Genomic DNA, 19,195 nt, shown 5'->3' on the forward strand with positions numbered 1-19,195 from the left:
CACTATTGAGCGATAGGGTAGAGAATGCAGTATATGTACACACACGTACACAATGTGTTATATATGTGTGTGTACTATGCAGGCAAATGTATGCATGTTTAAATTTTCTGAGACTCAAGAAACCTGGCGTATGCCAGGAAACAATGCGCAGTGAATGAATGTTGCCCTGGTTTGCAGATAAAATGTCTCTCAGGCAAAAATGTCTCTGACAAGCCCTAAGAAGCATGGGTGGGCCGGCACCGCGGCTCACTAGGCTAATCCTCTGCCTTGTAGCACCGGCACACCGGGTTCTAGTCCCAGTCGGGGCGCCGGATTCTGTCCCGGTTGCCCCTCTCCCTGTCCAGCTCTCTGCTGTGGCCAGGGAGTGCAGTGGAGGATGGCCCAAGTGCTTGGGCCCTGCACCCCATGGGAGACCAGGAGAAGCACCTGGCTCCTGCCTTCGGATCAGCGCGGTGCACCGGCCGCAGCGCGCTGGCCACGGCGGCCATTGGAGGGAGAACCAACGGCAAAACGAAGACCTTTCTCTCTCTCTCACACTATCCACTCTGCCTGTCAAAAAAAAAAAAAAAAAAAAAGCATGGGTGACAGTCTGACAGTCTGTGGTGCGAACCTTTGGCCTCTGTGACGCAGTCTTCCCAGGAGATGCAATGGGTTGCCAACCATCGATTCCTTCCAGAGAACCTGGTCTCAAGGCAGATGAGGGAGCTGCAGGGGAAGTTGTCTGTGCTTCGGGGGAGAACATGACCGGAGACAGGAGGGCAGCGGGAGGGCCCCCGGGGGTTCTTTAGTTCAGAGCACTGAGGCACGCGGAGCACCACACCTGGGGGTATCTTACTCTGAGCCCCAGTAATCGCTTTAGTGATGGTATTGAACTTTAGTAATAGTATTGAAATTTCTAAGAGCATGGAGAGACGGGGTGGGGTAGGGAACTTCATTATTGGTAGAAAAGCAAACAGAAAAAAATGTGAATAGAGTACATTAAAAATGTGAATAAAACGGGTAAATATATTGCCATGGAGAACTCCTTTTTTCTGAAAATGATTTCAGATACAGACTGTGGAGGAGGAAAAATATATTTTCCTCCCTCCTTCAGAGTTCCTCAAGGGGGCCTCTGTTTCAAAACTCAGACTATCCACAGACATGCAGACAGGTCTATGCAACAGCCATTTTCCATGAACGGGATTGCTCACGAGGAAATGAAGGCTTGAGGAGGTGGCGACACCTGAGAGCCGACGCCAGCTCTGAGGAAAAGTCGCGGGGCGACGTGACAGGACAGAGTGTGCGCTAAGTCCTGAAGTGCACATGACAGCAAGGCCTGCTCACACCCATTCCCCTCAGCTCTCCTCCGCTGCTGTCTGCCCTGCGCACACAGAGGGCACCTCTCACGTGAGGTTAAGACCTGCTTCGGGAAACAAGGCACAGAGGCTGCAAGCGTCTTTCCTGCCCTTCTAAAATTTGGCCCAAACTATTCAGTATGCCACACCCCGTATTTCGGGGTAGAATGCCCGATCCCCACGAAGATGGCATACAGAGCCGAAGAAGCCCGTCTCTTCAAGACACTGGGGCTCAGGAAATGAGAGTGTGGGGTTTTGGCGTGCCGTGTGCTTGAACTTGAGCTGGGAAGGGCTGGGAAGCAGCTGAACTCTTCCTGTCTTGATCCTTGTTCCCCACAGGCAGTGCTGCAGACCAGAACGCCTCCTCCCCAAGGCCTGTCAGAGAGCACCCAGAATCCTTTCCCCCTCAAAGACAGCAATAAAACCTGGAGATATCACTCCTTCCCCAAATCCATGTAAGACTTGGCCTTGACATTCTCAACCCTACCTGTCTGAATAGATCTAAGACATTCATCCCACAATGGTCCCCCTCCCCCATTCTCAGGAAGAAGGAATTCCACACCAGGAGGCCACGAAGAGTCAGAATCCCGACAGACCAGACTCGCTGGGTTTTCTTCTTTCTTCTATTAAGTCAGGCCCTTTTTGTCCCATTACATTTCCACACGATTGTCGGTGCTTTACCGAAGCTGAGCATAGAAAGTTCCTGTCTTCATTTTGCTAAGCCTGCTGCATTACCTAATTCCCCTTGGTATGTTTTTATCAGTGTTGCTGTGGCCCTTAAGATGGAAAGGGAAGGATATCTGCCCCTGCAATGTCACTGTCTCCCCCAATTCACTAATGAATTTTTTAGTTATATTCAAGGTCCCAAAGGGATTTCCCTTCTTCTGCTTAAATTCAAAATATCTAAACCATCTTTTGCTGGAAGGGCAAACATTGTTTCTAGTAAAGAAATAAAGACAATACTTTATCACTTGGAAAGAAATCAAGATATGGCTGGGTGATGATCTTATAACCAAAGACTCAATCGTCCACATGAAAAGTAAATCCTGGTGATGATGTACAGACTTTAAACATCGCTGACACCCAGCGACGGCCAACTCATAGAAGAAAGTTACTGCTGGCTGAGAATATAATGGAACTCAGGAGGAAGATGCAACTGTTGATCAAATATCCAAAAATCCCAAAGATAGGGGAGAAATAAATGTGTCCTAAACGTGAAGATGAACGCTGGCGGGACCTGGCCCATGAGCGAACCGCTCAGGACACGGCTGGTGAAAACTGAATTTCGGAAAACTCGCCGTCAGGAGCAAAAGCAGACATTCCGGAAAACGTCGGATAACGAGAACCCTTACAGCGAGGTCGGTGCCGCTGTCTGCCCCGAGTCCGCTCCGGTCGGCCCTGCGACTCTCCACGGCCCCGCCCCTCCGAGCTCCGCGTCCTCTCTCCGGTCCGCCAAGGGCGCAGAAAGGCGCGGCGCGGGCCGGCTGCCGCAGAGCGCGCGGTCTCTCGGCCTCTGCGGACATGTCCGGACGCGGCAAGGGCGGGAAGGGCCTGGGCAAGGGCGGCGCCAAGCGCCACCGCAAGGTGCTGCGCGACAACATCCAGGGCATCACCAAGCCCGCCATCCGCCGCCTGGCCCGGCGCGGCGGCGTCAAGCGCATCTCGGGGCTCATCTACGAGGAGACCCGCGGCGTGCTCAAGGTCTTCCTCGAGAACGTCATCCGCGACGCCGTCACCTACACGGAGCACGCCAAGCGCAAGACGGTCACGGCCATGGACGTGGTCTACGCGCTCAAGCGCCAGGGCCGCACGCTCTACGGCTTCGGCGGCTGAGCTGCCCCGCGGCCCCAGACCCCACCAAAGGCCCTTCTCAGGGCCCCCACGGCCTCGGCTAAGGAGCTCGCGCTGGTCCGGGACGGGTGGCCGCGGTGGTCTCGCGCTTCGGGGAGGGGTGGGCGCGTTGTTGGGTCAGCCTTGCGCAGCGGTGTCGGGTCTGCCCTGCGCTGCGGGGTACGGTCTGCCTTGCACTTCTCCCGCTGCGCAGCGCCGGCCGGTGTGTTAGCTCGTCCCAGTCCTCCCACTCGGTTGTGGCTTACGGAGCAGGGAGAAAGTTCTGTCCTGGGGCCTGTAGGGGGCGCCCGGCCTTTCTGCGTGGCCTTAGCGCCCGGGCCTGCTTTTCTCCGGACTCAACACCGGAATTCTTTAGGGCGCTTTGGTCATCACACTGGCTTCCTGGCTCGGGCGGGCGGTTTCCCACCTGGACTGAGAACACCTCCCACGGTACCGGAGGGGTCTCCCTACCTGTTTGCCATTCCCACTCTGACTCCTGGCTGGCTTCAGCCTCATTGACGATTCCCCTGCTACCCCTCTTGTAGCCCACTGTCCTGGGAGAAGTCACCTTGAGGCCCCAGTATTCACTACCCGGCAGACCCTCCGACAGCAACCAGAGATCCAGATCCAGTGAAAATGCGGGGGATGGGCTGGGAGTCGGTCGACATTCCGTGTCTGAGTGCCCAGGTTTTAGTTCTCCCTCTTCAACCAGTTCCACCTTCCCGGTGGTGTGTTCGCTGAGAGGCAGCAGGTAATGGGTTCAATCACTCACCCATGTGGGAGACAGGGATGAGTCCCGGGCTCCTGGCTTTGAGAAGGCCCAGCCTTGGCTGTTTGTAGGCATCTGGGGAGTGAACCAGTGTGTGTGTGGGGGGGGGGGTGCTGTTTCTTTAAAAATTTACTCATGTGCATGGAAGGCAAATATATGCCAGGTCTTACAGACTAAACAGATCTGGCTTCCCAAACTCGGGCAGATGTCTGAATCCCAGAGGCTTATGTGAATAACAGACTAAAGCTAATGGCTGATGGGGTAGGCTGGGTGCTTGATCCCATTATGGTGTCTGAAGGTGGGGCTTTTGGGAAGTGGACTGGATTAGGCTGGGAGGGACGAGCCCTGTGTTCTGACCATGATATGAGAGTCCGTGGCGGCTGCAGAGTGTGTGCTGTCTCTACTTCCTGCTGCACCATCTGGTCATTTTTCTGTGCCTGCTCTCCTGCTGCCAGCTTCCACCAGATGGCAAATAAAGGAGACATCAATTTTGAACTTGAATCACCAAACTGTACACCAAAGTGCTTTTTCAAAAAGTCCAGCTTCAGTGTTTTAGCAAACACACTGGGCAAGCATGGCTGATAAACCAACTTCAATATGTGGGTGAGGCTGGGGGGAGGGGGTTCAGTTAACACTCAGAATGAGGACGCAAGCGGGTGCCCCACAGTATCTGGGGCCATGGAACAAACCTCACATGCTTTACCTTCCGCATGACCACAGCCACCTTCTTCACTGAAGGCTTGGTTGAGACCAGAGTCCAGGTTTGGGCACGGAGGCCCACAGATGGGCCAGTGAGAGACATCTATTCCAGTGTTGTGGAGAAAAATGTGTGTGTTCACCCCGTTGCTCCCCTAAACTTCCCAAGTAGACATGGCCTTTGTTTCTTGGGCAGAGGACACAGGGCGCTGCATGAGTATCGCCAGTACATTACGGGAACTGGTATCCCAAGTGCATTTAGAATCTCACATTTTGTTGTCAGTATCATCTAAATGGCTGCTCGTGAATGGCTGCTCGTGAATATCTCTTGCAACTGTATTCTGTTCTTCATGTTTATAAACACACATACTCTGTGGATGATACTTTAAAATTGAGTGCGTTTTTTATCACATTTCTCTGTAAGAAGTAAATAATCTCTCTCACATAATACAAGAAACATTTATTCTGTGGCCAGAGTTGTGGCCTAGCAGGCTAAGTTGCCACCTGTGACACCAACACCCTGGCTGCACCGTTTCCAATCTGATTTCCTGCTCTGGGCTTCAGACTGGCCCAGACCTGGCTTTTGTGGGCATTTGAGGAGTGAACCAGCAGGATCACTCCCTCCTCCTCTCTCTGTCAATCTGGCTTTCCAATCAATTAAAAATAAACCAAGACTAACAAAAAATTACTTCATTCTCGGTTAGTGTCAATGATAATATTGTGAAAGATAAAGGTTTGCCTGATTTAAAAAAAAAAAAGATTTATTTATTTATTTATTTGAAAGAGTTACAGAGAGGCAGAGGCAGAGAGAGAGAGGTCTTCCATCCACTGGTTCACTCCCCAGATGGCCGCAATGGCCAGAGCTGCGCCTATCCAAAGCCAGGAGCCAGGAGTTTCTTCCCATGTGGGAGACCAGGACTTGGGCCATCTTCCACTGCCTTCCCAGGCCATAGCAGAGAGCTGGATTGGAAGTGGAGCAGCCAGGACTCCAACCAGAGTTCATATGGGATGCTGGCATTGCAGGCGTCGGCTTCACCTGCTATGCCACAATGCCCGTCCCAAAGCTGAGATTTTTACACAATCGAAACAGCAAGCATATAGAGAAAAGTCTGGAAGATATAAAAGTTATGAAACAAAACCTGAGAGAAAGCAAAATAAGGAAACCCCCCGCCAAAAAAAATCCCATCTCCACTCCCTTGAGGGACTTTGTCAGTTAGGGGATAAGATAATGAATATGGGGGCACTGGTGGCACTGGCATCACATGTGGGAGCCAGTTCCAGTCCTGGCTGCTCCACTTCCGATCCAGCTCTCTGCTGTGGCCTGGGAAGGCAATGGAAGATGGCCCAAGTGCTTGTCTTTTAAAAAATGATTAGCAACGGATTTCAGTATTAGGCACTTTTATATCTGTCCAATATCTGTGCAGAGAAACTAGTTCGAAGAACACTAGAAAGAATGTTTAAACACTTTCTTAAATCTGCCACTTTAGAGGTCCTAAAGTTTCTAGTTGCAATTACCAGCTTAAGTCACTGTAGCAAAATGTTGCTTTGATCTCCATTTAAATAGCAACTGTTACCGGATTAGGTCATTTCAGATGTCAATCAGATGGAGCAAGGGCCGGCCTTGCGGCACAGCAGGCCCAGACTGCACACACCAGCATTCAACATCGAGTGCTGGCTCATCCGGGATCCTGTGCTGAACTCAGACCCCTGCTAACACACCTGGGAAGGCAGGGAAGCTGACCAAGTGCTTGGCCCCTGCACCCACGTGGGAGACCAGGAGCCCTGACATTGCATCGGCTCAGGTACCGCCGTCGTGGCCGTGAGGAGTGACCAGCGGACACAAGAGCCGGTCTCCGTGTCCACAAAACCCAGCACTGTGTCTTCGTGCTTAATAGTACAAGTATTCACATCTACAGCGTTGTGACCGAGTGCTCAGTTCTTTCGTGGACGCCATGGTGGCTCTGAAAAGAGCCTTTGGTGCGGGCGCGGGCCGGGCCGGGCGGCGCGCGCTCACTTGCCCTTGGCCTTGTGGTGGCTCTCGGTCTTCTTGGGCAGCAGCACGGCCTGGATGTTGGGCAGCACGCCGCCCTGCGCGATGGTGACCTTGCCCAGCAGCTTGTTGAGCTCCTCGTCGTTGCGGATGGCCAGCTGCAGGTGGCGCGGGATGATGCGCGTCTTCTTGTTGTCGCGCGCCGCGTTGCCCGCCAGCTCCAGGATCTCGGCCGTCAGGTACTCGAGCACGGCCGCCAGGTACACGGGCGCGCCGGCGCCCACGCGCTCGGCGTAGTTGCCCTTGCGCAGCAGCCGGTGCACGCGGCCCACGGGGAACTGCAGCCCGGCGCGCGACGAGCGCGTCTTGGCCTTGGCGCGCGCCTTGCCGCCCTGCTTGCCGCGTCCAGACATGCTCAGCTGCCAAATCAAGTCTCAGTAACGTGATGAGCTGGAGGCGCTACCAGCTACTTATACCCTGCTGTGGTTTCCTGAAGCAGCCTGTGCCAGTGGCCGGATGCAAACTGCAGCCAATCAGAAAGCAGCAGTAGAGCCAAGCCCGCTTCCAATTTCCGTAAAACGTAACGAGTTCAAAGGCCATCGTCCCGGAGGCGGGAGATGCAAAAGGAACCAATCAGAGTGCAGGATCAAAGCTAGCCTATCAGAGAGGAAGACACTAAACGAGCCAATGAAAACCCGAATCGCTGCAACCCCTCATTTGCATCCGCACCAAACAAATAGTCGAGGTGCGTGCGCTGGCCCACACTTGGTTTCTTCGCGCTAGAAGACTCAGAGGTTTGCAGCATGCCCGAGCCCGCGAAGTCGGCGCCGGCCCCGAAGAAGGGCTCCAAGAAGGCGGTGACCAAGGCGCAGAAGAAGGACGGCAAGAAGCGCAAGCGCAGCCGCAAGGAGAGCTACTCGGTCTACGTGTACAAGGTGCTCAAGCAGGTGCACCCCGACACCGGCATCTCGTCCAAGGCCATGGGCATCATGAACTCGTTCGTCAACGACATCTTCGAGCGCATAGCCGGCGAGGCCTCGCGCCTGGCGCACTACAACAAGCGCTCGACCATCACGTCGCGCGAGATCCAGACGGCCGTGCGCCTGCTGCTGCCCGGCGAGCTGGCCAAGCACGCCGTGTCCGAGGGCACCAAGGCCGTCACCAAGTACACCAGCTCCAAGTAGACTCGTCATCGACTCGTGGCGGACCCAAAGGCTCTTTTCAGAGCCACCCACGGTTTCGCGAGAGAACTGACACTGTCCGCACTCTGGGGTGTGTCCCGGTGTTCTGAATGCCGCAGGTTCTGCCCCACTGGCCTTTCCTCCCCTGGGCGGTGCTGTCAGTTCCGCCTTCTGTTCTTCAGACTATGAGTGGTCGGTGGGCAAGTCAATCACAGGGGCGCTCCCGCCGGCCAATCAGGAGGCTTGTGGGTAGCCAATCGCGGCGCTGCGCGCGCAGTTTGAAGGCCGCGCGGCTTCTGAGGTGTCGCCCGTTCTCCGCAGCTGGGAGCCGCGCCTACCCACGGCGTTAGCCTCGGTACCCGGTAAGGTGCGCTCCAGTCCTCCGTGTCGCTTGCACTTCCTGTCTGCTTGGGAGACACTTACGGAGAAAAGCGGAGGTGGAGCGTCTGCTCCGGCAGCGCCCGCCGCCCGCGCTGAGGCCGCAGCCGGCCCGGCTCGCCTTTGGGAGGGCGCGCTTGTCCGCGTCTCCTCGGGAGTCGGCGTCGGAGGTGTCTAAGCCGCTGTGGAAAGGAAAGGGAGAGGTTGTGTAGGTGCGGACATCTATGGAAGTTATGCGTGTTTTCCTAACGTGCGCTTTCCACGGATTTTTTTATCTAATTGGGCTGGCGCTGCGGTGCCGGTTCGAGTCCCGGCTGCTCCACTTCCCGTCCCGCTCTGCTGTGGCCTGGGGGAGCCGTAGAGGATGGCCCGAGTCCCTGGACCCTGCAGCCGCGTGGGAGACCCGGAAGAGGCTCCTGGCTCCACTGGGGAGCGAAATCCGCGGATGTTAGACTCTGCCTTTCCTCTCTCTGTAACTCTGAAATAAGTAAATCTTTTAAAAAAGACTTATTTAGAGGTCTTCCATCCGCTGGTTCAGTCCGCAGTTGGCTGCAACGGCCGGAGCTGCGCTGATCCGAGCCAGGAGCTTGTTCCAGGCGCCCACGCGGGTGCAGGGGCCCAAGGCCTCGGGCCATCCTCCGCTGCTTTCCCAGGATGCCGGCCCCGCAGGCCTCTTTACCACAGCGCTGGCCCCCTCCAAGATGTTTTGAGGACTCCTTTGTATGCATGGACTCAACTTTTTTGCACCAAATCAAGTTTTTTAATATCATTTCCCATGAGTTTTTCAAGAGCGGGATACCTTTATCTTATCTATGTGTGAGTAGGCTCCCATCTGCTGATTGTCTTCCCAAATGTCTGGGGGCCAGGAACTCAGTCCAGCTGTCCCAGGTCTGAAGTGGGCGGCAGGAACCCCAGTACTTAAGCAATCACCCTAGCTTCCTAGGATGAACGTTAGCAGGAAACGGATGCACAGGGGAGGCAGGGCCAGACCCCAGCCACGCCAACACAGGGTGCAGATTTTCCAAGTTGCGTGCCAGATGTCCTCCCCTACTCTTAGTAACAGAACCCCAAAATCAACACATATTCCTGGTAAGAATAATAAGTATATTTATTAATATAGGTTTAGATGATGGAACATGATGCTGCAGATAAATGATTGATATGTGCTGGCCTTGGTTGAATTCCAGGAACAGGTCTCAGAAGGTTTACATATGATACCATTTCGTGAAGCTCAGGAGATAGAACCAATTAGGCATCATTTAAGTGAACATACAAGTCTTTAAGAGACATTTTCATAGAAAGAAACTTTTAAAAAATATATTAGTGCCTATTTTGGTGATAAAGGTGGAGAAAATAGTGAGCAAAAGCACAGAGGTAAATTCAAGTTATTGCTAACATTCTCTTTTGGGGGTTAGACTGGTCATGGGTGTTTTGGGTACACTTTGCTTTACACTTTAAGTTGTATTGCAAGTATTCCCCTAAGTATCCAATGCTGTACCAGAAAACAGAAAGAACCCTTCTGTAAGTCCCAAGGATCATCCCATTTGTCCTAGATACTGATTTCTTTTTGAGAGAAGGATGACAAAAAGACTGAGACCATTAAACTGACCATGGAGGCGTGGCCTGGGGGTTAAGGCAGCAGTTAGGGTTCCCTTGTGCCACGTGGGAGCGCCTGGCTGGAGTCCCTGCTTTTGCTCCTGACTGCAGCTTCCTGTACTACAGACCCTGGGAGGCAGCACTGGTGGCTCAAGTAGTTGGGTTCTTGCCAATCACACGCGCACTTGGATTGGGTTCTGGTTCCAGGCTTCTGCCAGTTCCAGTCATCATGTGCATCTGGAGCGTGAGCGAGTGAATGGAAGATATCTCTCTCTCTCTCTCTCTCTGTGTGTGTGTGTGTGTGTGTGTGTGTGTGTTTCTCTGCCTATCCAGAAAGAAATTACCGCCTCCACACAGAGAATATGCCTTTATGTCAACTATTTGTGAGTTTTGGCTATCGGACTCTCAATAATTTGCAATCTGGCAGCAAAGTGCATGTCTAGAAGAATTAAGGGGAGTGGGAGAGTAAAATCTGTGTGTGAAATGGGGAGCAGCAGAAGGACATTGTTGCCTCTGTGTGCAAAGTTCACACACCAGTTTCAAGTGCCTAAAATGCAGAAAGCCAACAGCTCTGCTGAACAGGCCTTGAGGAGACAGTCGTCAAACCCTCTGTTGTGAGATGCTCTTGATCAGTTTGTGCCATTGCTGATCAGCCTTGGGAAACTGATTTGAGTGATTCCAAGCCAGCAAGTCACTTTATTTACTCTGAAATGCTTGCCTGGTAATGTCAAAGACTCACATGGTCTTTCTTTTTCTTTCTTTTTTTTTTTCCCCATAAAACACAATGGGGAAGAAAGGGGCAGAATAGAACACAGAAACTGAGGTGCGAATCTGATCCTCGATGATGGTTATTCCCCCAGCCATGTCACATGAACAAATGGCTCTTTGTCCGGCCTAGGGAATTTTGTTTTCCTCATTGGAACCAGGGCACTTTCCACAGACTGAGAGAAACAGACAAAGCTCAATTCTTCTTCACTCCTTTCTAGATTCCTGGCCTTCTGCCGCTCTGCAGCTGTGACATCGCATGGGATACACTCAGGTAACGTGAATCGCAGTTTATCTGGACTGCATTTCCGATTACTAGATGTGGGAAACACCAGAACCTCATCGTCCATAAGTACCCAAACCTCCCCAAATTCAAGTGACTTCCACAGATGACCTACTTACCACTTCCCAATACTTTGTCACGTTTGTGTCCCAGACTCACCTTTGCTGGTAACTGTCCCCTGGCCACGAAGGTGGTGCCTGCTGGGAAGCATGAGGGGAAGCAGATGTATGATACAGAAACCCGCCATGAAGCAGACTGTCAGCCTTAGAAAGAGATCTTTCCAGATTTGGATAACGATCAAAGATTTCTATGAGCTCCTACAGAGTTAGACACACAGAGAAGTATTTTTAGAGGGCTAGTGAATGTGAAGAATTCCACGAAACAGGGGCTTATTGAGGATCTGAAAATGCAAAAAACAATGCTAGGACATGGGGGGAGGGGAAGGATTCCGTGAGGAGAACCCCACTCTGCATTGTGTGAGAATCTTCACTAATACAAGGAAGAATGAAATGAGTCTCAGCCGAAGTTCTGTGGCTTCACTCCAGAGAAGCACAGAGAAACTGGGAAAAGCCAGAGGGAACAAAAAAAGCCAAAACGTGAATTGAGAGAGAGCCTTGAAATCCCAAGGCCAAGGGCAGAGGCTGTGGCCTGGAAGTGGTGCATCCCTGGGGGCTGGGATCTGTCTGCTGACTCCCTGTGGGGCAGTGCTTATGCACTTACTGATCAGAGGTTACAGGTGAGAATTTATGAAAACGTGGTTCTCACACCTGTCAGCCCTCATGTTCCCTTTTTGTGTCACATTTATTTGTGGACTCTTTTCTAACCCGAAACAAAATTCTTAGGTAGCAATAACCTTTTATTTTTAAGGTTTATTTATTTATTTGAAAGGCAAAGTTACAGAGAAGCAGAGGCGGAGAGAAAGAGAGAAGTCTTCCATCCTCTGGTTCACTCCCCAGATGGCTGCAACAGCTAGAGCTGTGCCAATCCGAAGCCAGGAGCCAGGAGCATCTTCTGGGTCTCCCACATGGGTTCAGGGGTCCAAGGACTTGGGCCATCCTCTACTGCTTTCCCAGGCCACAGCAGAGAGCTGGAGCAGAAGTGCAGAAGCCAGGACTTGAAGCAGTGCCCATAAGGGAAGCCGGCACTGCAGGCAGTGGCTTTACCTGCCACGCCACCAGCGCCAGCCCCAGTAACAATAACTTTTTTAAAAAAATCACCATGAAACAACGTCTGTAATATAAAAGCTAAGTAAAAGAGAGTTATTTTAATAACGAAGGAGATAATCTCAACATGTAAATGCTTGGATCTTCACTAGAAAACGTAGGCAAGTAGTCCACTAAGTGGACTCACTCTAAGTGCAACAAAGACCAAACCGATGGACTCCAGTGACCTAAATGGCACAAAGGGAATCACTCTCTGTGATGTGCCTTCTCTTTAAGGCTAATAATCCTTGAGTGACACTGGAACGGAAGAAAACATTATCTGTTAAATTCTAAAGTGATTACATCCTGGAAAATTCATTGCATATTGAACTGCACATGCTTATATGTAAAAGGAGTTGGGTTCCAGGCTCAGATAATGAGATTTTTCACCTTCAGATTGGCTTTGAGACACTTGCCGGTTATGCATGACATGAGACAGTTCACAGGACATCTAGCTTCCTGGTTCTTCCCCAAAACTCCCAGTCACAAAGCAACTGAGTTAATTTTCAGGATGTTCTCTAAGGGCTGGCACTGTCCTTTGACAGCACTGGCACTAACTACTTTTACTGTACAAGCCACACAGTATGCCTCAGTGCTGGGAGCAGCTAGAAGGCTTCCAGGCATCCTAGGTGGTCTCCATAAGTAGCTGCAGTCCCAACAGTCAGCTTCCGAGGAAAAGTCCCTGAGCGGGGCCAGCGCTGTGGCATAGTGGGCTAAGCTGCTCGCAGCACCAGCACCCCATACGGTCACTAGCTGACTGCTCCTCTTCTGATCCAGCTCTCTGCTATGGCCCGAGAAAGCAGTAGAAGATGGCCCAAGTTCCTGGGCTCCTGCACCCATGTGGGAGACCCTGAAGAAGCTCCTGGCTCCTGGTGCCTGTCTTCAAACCTGCTCAGCTCCAGCTGTTGTGGCCATTTGAGGAGTGAAACAGCAGATGGAAGACATCTGTCTCTCTCGGTGTCTATAACTTTACTTCTCAAGTAAATAAATAAATCTTAAAAAAAAAAAAAAAAAAGAACCTGAGAGGTACCTGACTTTAGCCCTGTTTGTCTGGCTGGATCTCTCAACTGCTGCTCCCTATGAACAGGGGCGTGAGCAGAGGGCCTTAATGCTCCAGTTAGCTTATCTCTTCCTAAAGCTTTGTATCTGTAGGATGTGAGCCAAGGCAGCGGCTGTCACAGTCAGCTTTGCCCTGCAGAGCCCAGAGCCCCTGGGGCCTTTGCTCTCACTCCCAGGACAGGAATGTCCTTCCACCATTTTCCTCACTTCCTGCAGGTCACGGCCCTAAAGGGGACGCTCCCCTATTTTTGTTATGCTGGAGGGTCCTTGCTGGTGTCATGTGAGAGATTCCTGGGTGCCCTGCTGGCCTCCACGTAGGGAGTTCTAGACGCTGCCCTGGAGGATACAGCACAGGTGGGCTCACAGACCATAGTGAGATGGTCAGAGCACAGCGTCGCTTCCCTTAAAAACACTGCAAGAAGCAAGTGAGAAAAGATGAACGAGTTGGTTCAGTGAGCAGGTGGGTTGGCAGGACCACCCGAATCCAGTGCGTATGGTTTTCACTTACCTGATGTCTCTTGGCTGAATCATAGCCAAGACACGGTAGCTGGCCCCTGATGTCACTCATCAATTAGCCCACTGACAGCTATGGTTTCTACATTTTTTTCTTAAGTAGAGAACTTAAGAGTGTACCCAATGTGTGTCTGGAAAGGCCTCCTGACCCCTGTATCTGTGACTTCTTAGTCTTTAGCTTCTCTCGGACATCTGTGCCCCGTGACCCTTGCCTCTTCTCTGTCTAAACACTTTATTTACTTACTGCTTAGAACATCGTAGGTATGTCCCCTACGTTTTACTAGCTACAAATGTATTTATCTTTTTTAATAGAATTGCTCATTTATGAAGCTGAAGATGTGTATGTAACAATCCATATTGTTTATTGCTGTATCTGTGGCCATAAGAGGCAGGCACTCAGTAAACTTAGCTGAATGGGAGAATCTCTCTCCCTGCTCTCTGCTCCCGCCTGCTTTGCCTCCCGCACACGAGCATACACATCGCACAGGAACCACAGAGACCTGGGTTGTGGTGATAGCATGTTTGCCATTCACCCTATTTATTTCCATTCTGCAGTTGTAAATAACGGCAGGGCTTAACATGATGGCCTTCAAGTTTTCCGGTATAGGTTTCTTTACTCCTCTGCTCTTGGGAGAGTCTTAGTGCTGTGGCTGAACCCCTAACCCCATCAAACACTTGGACCAAACTGAAAGCTTCTGTTAGGACCATCACCATCATTGCTAGGAAGTTCACTACCTAGATCTGAAAGTGGAAGCAATTTTTTCCACAAAGCATAATTGAATTTTGCATAAAGAAGTCTAAAAGTGGAGAAAAACTACATTTTAAAAATTTCAGAAATATCATATCATAGCAATAAAAATTTATAAACAAGTCTAAAGAATGTTCCAGACAGCTTTTTAAAAAAAAAAATTATTGATTTATGTTTGGAAATCAGAGCTATGGAGCAAGAGGGAGGATGGAGAGAGAGATTTTTCCATTTGCTTGTTCACTCTTCAGTGGCCACATCAGCCAGCACTGGGCCAGGCCAAAACCAGGAGCCAGGAGCTCCATCCGGGTCTCAGTCTCCCATTTGGGTGACAGGGGCCCAAACACCTGGGCCATCCTCCACTGTTCTTGCAGGCAGCTGGATAGGAACTGGCAACTGGATAGGAACATGGACTGTGGCAGCTTTACTGGTCCCAGACAACTTCAAAAACTGCAATAACATTCTTATGAAATAAATACATAAATAAGTGATATTATAAATTACCATCACTGAGAAGAACAAGGATTAAAAGTCCAAGATAAAGCAACATATATGTTTGTGTATTTGTTATTTAGTTCTGAATATATCTTATTACTCAAGAACAAAAAAATGCAGTGCTCTACCCACTACCAACTTGGATCGGAATGTCCCATTTGTTCAAAACGCCTATGAATAAATGCATAGGTGTCCTGATCTGCTTAGTTTTCAGTGTGCCCAACAGCCACGAGCGGTCTGGGGGTGAGAAGTGAGGACTTGTTTCAATCTTTCTTTAAGGCCTCACATTCAAAACTGAATAGGCTGAGCTCTGTATTCTAACTCATGCCTTTATGCTGGCTAAAAATAAAACTATCCCTGTCTATACTACCTCGAAATACGCCTTCCATATCCTCCTATACCACTTGGCGATTTGGAAAGAAAGAGGCCTTCTTACCACTAAAGGGACAGACATCTCCAATGCTACTTTCGTAACCCCTCTTTCCCAACACGAATCGGACTTGTCCACTGTAAGGCTCGTCAGACTGACAGCTCTGTCATCAGATAAAAGGGCAGACAGGCGGCCTGTCAGGTGACACTGTCTGCCTTTTCCTCCAGCCCGTCCTCCGCTCCACCTGCTATACTAATAAACCACCCTCAAGACCAACAATCCCAACAGCCCTCCACTTAGGCCATCTTATCCTATCTCCACCATTTGTTTCTTCTTTTTTTTTTTTTAAAGATTTTATTTATTTTATTTGAGAGAGAGAGAGTTACTGACAGTGAGAGGTTTGGTTCACTCCCCAAAATGGCCACAACGGCCGGAGCTGCGCTGATCCAAAGTCAGGAGCCAGGTGATTCTTCCAGGTCTCCCACATGGGTGCAGGGGCCCAAGGACTTGGGCCATCTTCTACTGCTTTCCCGGGCCATAGCAGAGAGCTGGATCAGAAGAGGAGCAGCCGGGACTAGAACCCCACGCCCATATGAGATGCTGGCTCCGCAGGCGGAGAATTAAGCTACTGCGCCACAGTGTCGGCCCCACCATTAGTTTCATCCCAACATTTCCTCCTTATGATCGTTTATCAAGCATTCTCTTCCTCTTTCACCAGAAGATACCAAACATCTTCAACAACCCACCTCTTCTTGTTCTGTATGTCAAAGAGCAAACCCAAAGTCTAACCTCCATCCTTACCCTTACCCTCCCATCAGGCCCGAGGACACCTGCCGGCCTCTGACTGGCAGGTGGACTTCACCCATATGACCAGAGTACGGCACTGTCAATAGCTCTTGGTACTGGTAGATACCTTTTCTGGGTGGGTCGAGGCCTTCCTTACTACTAACAAACGGGCACTAAGTTTCCATCATCCCACTTCAGGAGATTATTCGCTATTTTGGGGTCCCTGGCTCTCTCCAGTCAGACAATGGCCCCGAATTCACATCCCAGGTCACGCAGCTACTTATCAACCCCAGTCCTCAGGAAAAGTAGAAAGGACAAATCTTACACTAAAAGCTGCTCTGACCAAGCTCTTGAGCTCCACTTGGGCTGGATTAAACTACTCCCATCGGCCCTGCGCTGTATGAGGGCCCTTCCAAAAAAACCTCTCAATATTTCACCTTTTGGACTGATGTAAGGACGTCCCTTAGTTCTTCCGACGATGCACTCTCAATCCCCACTCCTGCCACCCCATCTGATCCCACCTCTCTTCACCCACAAATGGATCTATGGAGATGCGCACTTACTGCCCAGCCCATACCCAGATGCTCCAGGCAACTCCTCTCCTATAAATGTAGGGGATAATGTCTTCCTGTCTTCTTTACATCCCTCCTTATCCCCTTGCCCCACCAAACTACAGGCTAGGTGGGCTGGATCTTACAGGGCGTCCCCCATTGGGTCCACCTCACTTCCTCCCCCCTCACTATACAGTTATCCCCACAGGACCACTCACAGCCCAGCTCACCTGGACTCAAGCCCCACTACCAATGGTGCCTGAAAACTCAGACCCTTCTGCCCTTGATGAACCTGCCTCCGGGAAGCAGTGACCACCCTGCCATTTCCAACACTGGATAAGTACTGATCCTCTCTTACACCAGTACCAACTCTTCCTACAGCTTCTGTGGGAGGAATATCAAACACGCTCCTCACCCATCCACCCTCCTGGTTCCTTTCAGAGATTGAATATTTACACCTCCAGGAGACCTCCGACGTCACTCCCCTTGAGATCTGCAGTTTCCCTGTCTCCTCTTAGTGTCTTATTCCCTCTCCATACCCCACGATGGAACTCCTAATTACCTTCTTTCTACTATTCCTTTGTGCTGGCTCTAAACCAGCACCCGCCCCTGGGATACGACGTGCATGGCAAGTCCAGGTTCATTCTACTTCCACTCCTTCTAAACTGCTTAACTCTACCTTCTGCCCCATTGCAGGCTGTGTGGGCCCTGTCACTTTGGACTTTGACTTTGCTCAGGCCTGCTCCCACAACTGCTTTGACTGGACTGAGTACACATTGTCCCAACTGGAGGCACACCCATTCTATCTGTGCTTGACCAAGGACAATAAGGGGTTGTGTGAGAACACGTACTGGCAGGGCTGCCCATCATGGTCTTGTAAATGCTACTATACAGACCATGGCTATGGCCTCCCCAGAAAACAACTCTTCAAAATCATGCCACCAGGTTACACCAGGTACTCTCTGCTCATGGACAGCCCCATAACCTCCCAGCGTGCTCAACCCCTTTTAACTTTTACTATAATGGATCCTCACCTTCAGGACTGGCAAAATGGGGTTGAAGGATCAATCAACATCTATACTGGTTATAACATGGGGGATCCACATGGTGCTATAAAAATCATTAGGGTTTGCACTCAGCTCCCAACAGCCCCCATGGATGTCGTAGTTGACACGGTAAAGGAATCTTCTAAACATGTGTCCCAGTTAATTAATCCTAGAAAACCTCCTCTAACGTGGCTACAGCTCATTAATCTATCACTTACTTTACTTCGTCAGCTGGCCAGTTCTACCTTGCCTTTGGCCCTTTATCAACAAGAGTATTTTGTGTGTGCTCCCCTTCAGGAACCTCCCATTGCTGCTACTCTACTCTCCAATATCTCTGCTCTGACAAACACCTGTACTCCCTGTCCTCAGAGGGTTGTCGGTCATCTTCCTTTACATTCAGGAGGACAAAATGCAACATGCTGGGTTACAAATGTGGCCGCAGAACACAATGAACTTGTGTCACAACATTCCTTGTGTTACCAACATGACCGTCAATTCCATGACTTCCCTGTCTAGCCCACTTGGGACCTCATTCCTCTGCAGTCATACTCTCCAATCCTGCATCAGTGACTCTACCCCCGGCCCGTGTGTATTGCTGGTCCTCTCCCCTCACTTAACGTTGTATGATTATTCAGAATTCTTTCTACAGACAATCCCCTCTACCCGCAAGAGACGAGCGGCCCTTCTCCCGCTTCTGGCTGGGATCAGCCTCGAAGCCTCCTTCTCCTCAGCAGTGACTTCAGGAATACTTTTGGGCCACGACATTATCTCGACCAACCAACTCCAAGAACAACGCCAGCAGTTACAACAGATGACCAGGTCCACTGAGACCCAGGGTCTCCAAAGCCAAATCACCTCACTAGCAGGGGTAGTACTACAAAACAGACAGGCGTCAGACCTTATAACAGCTGGAAAAGGGGAAACTTGTATCTTCCTGGAAGAACAATGTTGTTATTATGTTAACCAGTCAGGCCAGGTGGAACATTTAAAAATTAATTTTTATATCGTGTGTGCTTTAATAGTAGAAATGATGTAAGATATAAACTTAAAGAGTTATAGACATGGTGCAAATTTCAGGTTTTGAATAAAACTGAAATGTTCAATAGTGATAATTTTCTGAAGTCCTTGTTTATGGGAAAAGAAAAAAAACTTTGGTTTTATGGTTTTTTTTTAACCTCAGTTCCTATCAGGAGTATGTATATTATGTGAATATGGGGTTGTACCTATAGTACATCATGATTTAAATATACCAGAGGCTTACCTGCTAGTTCTTGTGAAATGCTATTTTGAGGATTTGGAATTACATAAACTACTTACTCCACTTAAATTTTGGTGGTAACACTGTGTAACAGTTTACTTTTGAAAATAATTCTTTTCAAAAATTTGAGAGGAGCTGGTGCTGTGGCGCAGCGGGTTGACGCCCTGGCCTGAAGCACCGGCATTCCATATGTGCGCCGGTTCTAGTCCTGGCTGCTCCTCTTCTGATCCAGCTCTCTGCTATGGCCCAGGAAAGCAGTAGAAGATGGGCCCCTGCACCCTCATGGGAGACCTGGAAGAAGCTCCTGGCTCCTGCTTCAGATCGGCGCAGCTCCGGCTGTTGTGACCA

At 50.4% G+C, this 19,195-nt stretch overlaps 3 protein-coding genes and 1 non-coding gene across 6 annotated transcripts; 3 read left to right on the forward strand and 1 right to left on the reverse strand.

Moving 5' to 3' along the window:
• Positions 1–2,809: 2,809 nt before the first annotated feature.
• On the forward strand, positions 2,810–4,018 carry H4C11 (H4 clustered histone 11). Its single transcript, XM_070074893.2, has one exon. It carries the CDS (start codon positions 2,856–2,858, stop codon positions 3,165–3,167), a length of 312 nt encoding a protein of 103 aa, XP_069930994.1. The 5' UTR covers positions 2,810–2,855; the 3' UTR covers positions 3,168–4,018.
• Positions 4,019–6,587: 2,569 nt separating this feature from the next.
• LOC100346499 (histone H2A type 1) lies at positions 6,588–7,083 on the reverse strand. Its single transcript, XM_002721620.6, has one exon. It carries the CDS (start codon positions 7,030–7,032, stop codon positions 6,640–6,642), a length of 393 nt encoding a protein of 130 aa, XP_002721666.1. The 5' UTR covers positions 7,033–7,083; the 3' UTR covers positions 6,588–6,639.
• Positions 7,084–7,255: 172 nt separating this feature from the next.
• On the forward strand, positions 7,256–7,849 carry LOC149126864 (histone H2B type 1-C/E/F/G/I). The gene has a single exon (XM_089333515.1). It carries the CDS (start codon positions 7,423–7,425, stop codon positions 7,801–7,803), a length of 381 nt encoding a protein of 126 aa, XP_089189641.1. The 5' UTR covers positions 7,256–7,422; the 3' UTR covers positions 7,804–7,849.
• A 79-nt stretch (positions 7,850–7,928) lies between these two features.
• Positions 7,929–18,698, forward strand: LOC100344952 (uncharacterized). Of its 3 annotated transcripts, none has more exons than XR_016234409.1 (3): positions 7,929–8,167; positions 10,761–10,813; positions 18,239–18,698. It is a non-coding gene; the product is annotated as an uncharacterized LOC100344952 (transcript). The 3 variants fall into 3 exon arrangements; XR_016234408.1 differs by having other exon boundaries at positions 7,929–8,162; positions 18,225–18,698; XR_016234407.1 differs by lacking the exon at positions 18,239–18,698 and adding an exon at positions 16,752–18,218 and having other exon boundaries at positions 7,929–8,162.
• Positions 18,699–19,195: the final 497 nt, after the last annotated feature.

This window comes from Oryctolagus cuniculus, chromosome 5, assembly GCF_051225735.1.
Source record: "Oryctolagus cuniculus isolate XC-2025 breed Fujian yellow rabbit chromosome 5, ASM5122573v1, whole genome shotgun sequence".
Classification (NCBI taxonomy): domain Eukaryota; kingdom Metazoa; phylum Chordata; class Mammalia; order Lagomorpha; family Leporidae; genus Oryctolagus; species Oryctolagus cuniculus.